The sequence below is a fragment of the Neodiprion pinetum genome, chromosome 5 (assembly GCF_021155775.2).
Source record: "Neodiprion pinetum isolate iyNeoPine1 chromosome 5, iyNeoPine1.2, whole genome shotgun sequence".
In the NCBI taxonomy this organism is placed as follows: Eukaryota; Metazoa; Arthropoda; class Insecta; order Hymenoptera; family Diprionidae; genus Neodiprion; species Neodiprion pinetum.
Genome location: NC_060236.1, coordinates 18,202,957 through 18,209,727, shown reverse-complemented (window position 1 = coordinate 18,209,727; position 6,771 = coordinate 18,202,957). Strand labels below are relative to the sequence as shown.

Sequence of the window (6,771 nt, the reverse complement as noted above, 5' to 3'; positions counted from 1 at the left end):
TTAAATATTTGTCCTTGTAAATTTTTGGTTTTGTGTACTGTTATTAACAATGTATATCTCTCAATGAATAACAAACACACACAAGGAGTCCCTTTCTTTTGTGAGCTTATTATATTAGTGTATTGTCTTGAATATTGATAGTTTACTTTAAGCTACGGAATGAACTGAACTGCAGTCAATGCTGGTAAAATAAATGCAACATAAAACTCTATCCTATCCATCTCACCTGAATACAATTTTACCCTAATCGAATGAGACCCCGCATGGGATTGGACTTGAAACTGGATATAGAAATCTCCTGACATCAAACTTGAGTAAGGATGCGTTGTCTATATAATAAGTAAAATTTACGTATTTGTAGTAAAGGCCCTTCGACAGTCAATTTTACATGAAACTTATCTGTATATTACAAGAGATGTCACCGGTGGGGATATTGAGTGAAGCCTTTTGAGATTGTCAGATCAATTGAATGTTGAAGTTCATATTCCAGATCACATATTGGCTCGTAACTTTTGAGATTGTTTATGTCGTATTTTAAATCGAAGTTTCCAGTGAAGTAATTAAGTGTGCCAGAAGGTTGCTTTGAAAACAGATGTATGAGTAAGTGGAGTTTGTGGAGTTTAACTTGCATCTGTATATTTCGACACCAATTTTATGATTCTGTTTTTCTTTTGTCATTTGTTTTACAAGAATTTTCCTGCTGGAGTCTAATCTTCAGGCAAGGGAAATTTTGGGATTTTCAATCAATGGGTTAGGTTAATAGGGTAATTAGGATGATAAAGTAAATGCAGTATATTCTGAAAAAACTTTCTTTATATCGTAACCTGGGCTAATTTATATTAATTTCCTGCTCTACAAATATGACAATAGTTATAGTTATACACCATGCATGATGATAATGTTATTATGTTTATTAACTCGATTCTCTTGATATCAGAAACTTAACATTCTAATTTTTGACAAAGTAAAGTCAACCGCCAGGGCTGAGTTCAGAAACCTTACTCGAGTGACTCGAGTATCGTTGTGTCTTCGTTTAATCTCATGCGTTAGTCAGAGACAGTATGATATCCGAGTTCACTCGGGTAAGGTTTCTGAACTCAGCCCAGGGTTTCCAGATTTGAAACCATAGACTTATTCTATGTCTGAAACGAAATGTGTTACCATGGAGACTAGAGTAAAGGAGTGGACACAGCGTGCTTCAGAAATGTACACGAAATCCTGGCTAAAACGGCGGCGCTGCGATCAAATAGATGGTAGTCATATATATATATATATATATATATATATTTAGATCAGACATACTGTTACTACTTATTTCCGAACCTCAATGTGGCAAAATTCGTGCAGTGTTTATGTTTACCTGTGTAAAACTTTTTGTTATTAATGTGCAGTGTTAATTAATTTATTATGTTTATTAAAATGGGTGAATCAAATTTCGTAGATTAAAAATAAGCTGAAACATTAGGATAAACATCGATGTAATGCTCCCAGACAACAAACGAATTGAACATACGAACACACAAAAATAGTCTCCTTAACCTCCAATATAGGTGCGTCACTTTTCATTCTACCGCGGATCGGTCACTTTCATCGTGTGGACTAATTTTATTACTATATTTACGATCTTTTCGACCCATGCGATGCTAGTGGCAGAGCGGAGAACTAATTGCAGGACGGTTTTTTGAGGACGCCGTTACTACTTATTCTCCTATGCTGTGTCCACTCCTTTAGTCTAGTCTTCATGTGTGTTTACTGTTGTTACGTTCCGAGAGGAACGTTTCGAGTCGATTCTGATTCGCCGCGTGATTTAAATTGTTCTCCTGACTTACGCAGTTGGTATATGTAAATCTCGGGAATCCGCTGATCAGCTCCTCAGATCTTCTCGTTCAACTTGCCTACAATTCTGAGAGTTTGTTAGGTAAGGCTCGTGCCAACCATCACTATGCGTGATTGAAATAATTATTTATGACAACACTTGGGTTAATTACACATTTATTAACAATCTCCTTCTAGTTCTCTGTGGTAGATTTACAATTGCGGTACGGATTGGTGTTAATCACTATCGCAGTGACAAACTGTTAATAAGTCTCGGAGGTTCTGAATTAATTATAATGTGATTTGATTCTAGGATTTCGGTAGAGTTCTGATCTGTTTTCTATGATGTCTGAAATTTTTGTATGCTATTCTGTTTTCTGGAAGGGTTGGATTAGAGGGAAAGTAGGAGGAGTTCAAAAGGAGTCACGGTTTCTCGCGGGTCCCGGATGATTGGTTAAGGATGATGGAATAATTGGGGGTAAGGTTTCTGGTTCGTGCATGAGATCTCGGTGGTGGATTAGCGCGAGGTGGTTGGCTTAGGGAAGCAAGCGGCGAAGCGCTAATTGGTCTTATCATCATTAAAATGAAGGCGCTATCCTGAATTCTGAGAATAAGGGTTTCTTTCTCTGTGAACTATTCGTGATTTCTCTTCCCACGTTTCCGGTGTTTAGTCTACTCGATTATCTTAACTATTGCAGGTGTTTATTACTTTGGGTTATTACGGTTGAGATCGTAAATCAAAGGTTTTATGTGAAAGCTAATGTTGAAAGGTATAACGGTTAAATGGGAAAAAATATATATACCATGTATGTTATGAATTTGACTGATAAAATAACGGTTAATCTAGCGTATGAGAACTATCGATATAAGAATTTGGACGTTATGATGGTAACTATGTGTGTTGGTATTAATCTACGACTATCGGTAAGAGCACGCAAGGCTCTCTTATGGTAACTGCTCGCTGGTCAGGTAGGGCGCAGAGAGGGCACCGCCGTGGATACCGGCTGGCACGTAACACTGTGATGGTCATTTGTCTATTTTTAGGTTGAGGTACACGTATCGAGCATAGATTTAGTATCAAGTCATCTTTGCGGGCTTTTTCGAGTATGACGATGGATACTAAGCCGTAGCTTGTTTGCGGATGTGATCGTGAATGCCTGTAGGAAGCCTGAAAAAAGAATTCGAATCCGTGTAGATAACTTAACGAAATTCGCAAATGACACAACCATCATAACCTACTAAAGCACGCTGCGTCGAAAATAGTGCACAGAAAAGGAATGTTTTCTATCGTTTGATTTCGGGACAAAAACAAAACAAACAAATGAGAATATAAGATGTAAAAGTTGAAAACAGCTGAACGTCGTGACCGCTTTCGGCAGATCCCTGCAGTGCGTCGTCATGACGTCGTAACGACCGATCAACCGCGAGATGGCCAAGACCAGAAAAACGTCGGGAACGGAGAGAGAGTGGTATATTCGGTGCTCTAGCAGCCAGAGCATAATGTCGGACAGTATAATAGCACACATTGATAGAGTATGGTATGCTATAGCGTAGTTGGCAAATGGCGGTCGCGAAATGAATAATAATGTGCAGTTGTGGTTTTTGTTATGTTAAATATTGGACGAACGAAGTGTAAGATGTTAGTGAAGAGTCCTACGTCGGAGAAAAAGCAAAGAAGGAATAATGTCAGAAGTGCCAGGAGCGGTGCCGGTAAGTCTTTAGATCGGAACACCTTCGTCAGTATCAAATATTCGACGGTCGTGTAGCAGTCGACGAAAGGGTTCTGACTCTTGACCACTGACTGCCTGACCACCGATTATGCGATGTCAACGCAACATGGCGGTGGTTTCCGTGATCTCGAAGTGAACATAATAATCGCTTGAATTCAGGGGCAGGAACATTTGAGGATGAAATTTCTTATCGAAATTCGGCTCCGAGTGAGTCCGTAATTTCGTCGATTCTGTTATTGCTAGTTTACAACGCACTCAAGCCTGTTGTTTACCAACGCTTACTGATTTCAATGCGTATTCCGCCGTGGATTTTGGTCGCCATGTTTCGATGTATTCAAAATATTTACGTCTTGAGAACGCGAATCATCGTTATTCAGTTGTTATGTATACCTTGACTAGATAATTTTTACAATTGTCATGCTAAAGGCTTGTGATGCGAGTTTCGTGGAAGACGCGATGTATGGATATGTTTACATTGGTTGGTACCTGCGTTTACACATGTATACAAAACACACATGTACAGACTCGTAAAGACAGGGTAAAGGTATGCGTGCTTAGTTGCGAGCTGGTAATGTAGCGACGTCAAACAGGTCTAACAAGAAGCACTTACTGGACGGTCGTATTCTCGCATTGCGCCTTCACTTACACGCGTACACGTGCAAATTACACAATGTTGCCATGGCGATCAGAACGCCGGTCGATGTTCTCGACAAATTAGAGAAGACAATCGATAGATGCGATGTCGCGAATTCTCCCACTTGTCCTGTTTCTAATTCATCTTCAGTGTGGAACGTGTTCAAATAAATTTACACGGTTTATAATTCCCGAGCAACAAGTAGTTCATGCAGAATTTTTAAGAAGTAATTATTTCGAGCTCGTTGATAATCCGATCGAGATTTAAAATATGCGTTGGCATGGTTTTTAACCCTTATCGAAAAGTGCAGATTGAAAGTATATTCAAGAAACTATAGGAGGCACTATAAGTGAAAGACGTCCTATTTCTCACCGATGCTAAACGTAGCGCAATATTTGCCACAACTGTATTCATACGTCGACAATCTTGTATTGAAATTTCTATCATTGAGACGTTTGGTATATAGAAATATCATTAATGCTGAACTATGGTATTAATTAACGTCTATTAAGGGGTTACGTGGATTTTTAAATTTCAAAAACACCATTTTTTCTATAATTACTTTTCAAATATAATAAAAGAGTTATTTTAATCAAACTTAAGGTATATGAAAGAACGATATTCAAACTATATTACGTAAAATTTTTATCAAAAAATGCTGAAAATTCAGTCGTTCCGAACTGGTTTTCGGAGACCAAGTATTTCCGCGGCGGACACGATACCACCTGCTAGCTTCATCTGACATAAAAAAAAAAAACAAATATTTTCTGTTAGTAGGTGAGTATAGCTAGTGAATGAACGAAGGATTTTTGAAAAAATTCGCATTTGAATTTTTGCCAGAGCTTTTTACAAGAAAATACGATTTTTGGTACATTTTACACTATGCATTGCCTTGTCAAATAAGTTGTGATCGAAGAAAAAAATCTCCTTCGTTCATTCTCTAGCTATACTCACTAACCGAAAATATTTGGTTTTTGATTTCAGACGAAGCTACCAGAAGCTATCGTGTCCACCGCGGAAATACTAGGTCTCCAAAAACAAGTTCGGAACGACTGAATCTTCAACATTTTTGGATAAAAATTCTACGTAATATAGTTCAAATATTGTTCTCTCATATACCTTAATTTTGATTAAAATAACTCTTTTATTATATTTGAAGAAAAAAATTATTAAAAAAATGGATTTTTCGAAAGATCAAGAACCATGTAACCGCTTAAGTCGACACAACCAAATGAGCACAGTCACAAAAAAAAAGTATATTAGTATAGTGCTATTTTGTTGCTAAATAGTTACGCTATCGTCAACTTTGTTACCGCATATACTGTTTTTCAAATGGTGGTTGTATTGAACTGATACTTGAGCTAGCACAACCATTCAAATGTTTTTTTCTCGTCTAATCAGGGAGTCAAAATTTACTACTCTTGTGTTGCTAATTTGTTGCCCAATTTTCAATTTCTTTGTGCTGATTATTAAAAAAAAATTAATGTTTTGCCGACTGAAGTCAAAACTTGGTACAACCAGTTCGTTTTTTTCTTCCTGCAATTTCCTATTAAAGTTTTCGGAAATATTAATTTCATTACACGCTCCAGTAACATCGTTGCTTGCTCTCTCGCAGAAGAAGCTGCGCAAACCACGCCGAAACAACACATTATCTCGCGGGAGAAACTGCGCTACAATAACTACAAAAACGCAAACACGAAACGCGAATTTTTCAAGTTCAACTAACGGGTTTGCTGTATTGAAACTTCATACAGCTAGGTATGGAAAACTTTTGCTTCGACAGCTTAAATTATTGCTGTAAATCTATTACTACTAAACTTTGCTGATCTCAGCGAATTATTTTTTCCGTAGAATAATAATGCAAGCCCAAACGCGAACGTAAAAATAAAAGTAAAAATGAAATGTGGATGTGCCAAGTTTAGTGTCGAGTTGGCAAAATGTTTATTTGTTCGAAAATGGGCGGCACGACGTAATTGAAAGTAGTTATACAAGTTAGCAACAAATGAGCAGTGAATTTCTCTATCTCAATTCAAAAAAAAATATATGCAGCGACAAAATAGCACTAAATTACTATACGAACTTGATTTTTACGATTGTGCTCATTTGGTTGTATCAGCTTAATAAACGTCATTATCTAGTATTTCATCAAGAATAGTTTACTATTATTATTGCTATTGGCTTACTATTGGCGATTTTTAGTTGACTTCTATAATAGAAAAATATTCTTTCCGTTGAACCTGATGGCTTTGGATTAAACGTGAAGTTTAAACAGAGGCGAATTTTCAATCTACCCAAAATATTTCAATTGATCCGAATACATTTTTCGCTAAAGTGTACGCAATGATGGTGAAAACGATTTTTACAGACGTCCAAAGGGTGGCCAACTCAGAAGTCAAACGGATTATTTGAAATTGAAACTGAAGTGAGTAGATGAAAATGGCTTTTGTAGTAACAATACAAAGTTTGGAATTCCGTGGGATTGTGATTATTTTTCAATCAAATTCTCATCACTTTTTGCTACGGCAATATTAAGGTACAAAATGTTAACGGCAAATCGAAACCCTTTTTCAGGATGTGGATAAGAAAATGTAT

The 6,771-nt window shown here is 37.0% G+C and overlaps 1 protein-coding gene across 5 annotated transcripts in view; it reads left to right on the top strand.

Annotated features, from left to right (window-relative positions):
- Positions 1–3,184: 3,184 nt before the first annotated feature.
- NFAT (NFAT nuclear factor) overlaps positions 3,185–6,771 on the top strand; it is a 68,738-nt gene continuing 65,151 nt past the window's right edge. Inside the window, exons 1-4 of one of the 5 annotated variants that reach the window (XR_006883557.2) lie at positions 3,185–3,525; positions 5,164–5,265; positions 5,795–5,937; positions 6,545–6,601. Coding sequence is in view for 1 of the 5 variants with exons in the window: in XM_046628897.2 (XP_046484853.1) it covers positions 3,423–3,525 (103 nt within the window). In the remaining 4 variants the exon portion in view is untranslated. Of the gene's footprint in view, positions 3,526–5,163; positions 5,266–5,794; positions 5,938–6,442; positions 6,713–6,771 lie in introns of all 5 variants that reach the window. The other 4 variants (XR_006883556.2, XR_011177324.1, XR_006883555.2 and 1 more) reach the window with 4 other exon arrangements.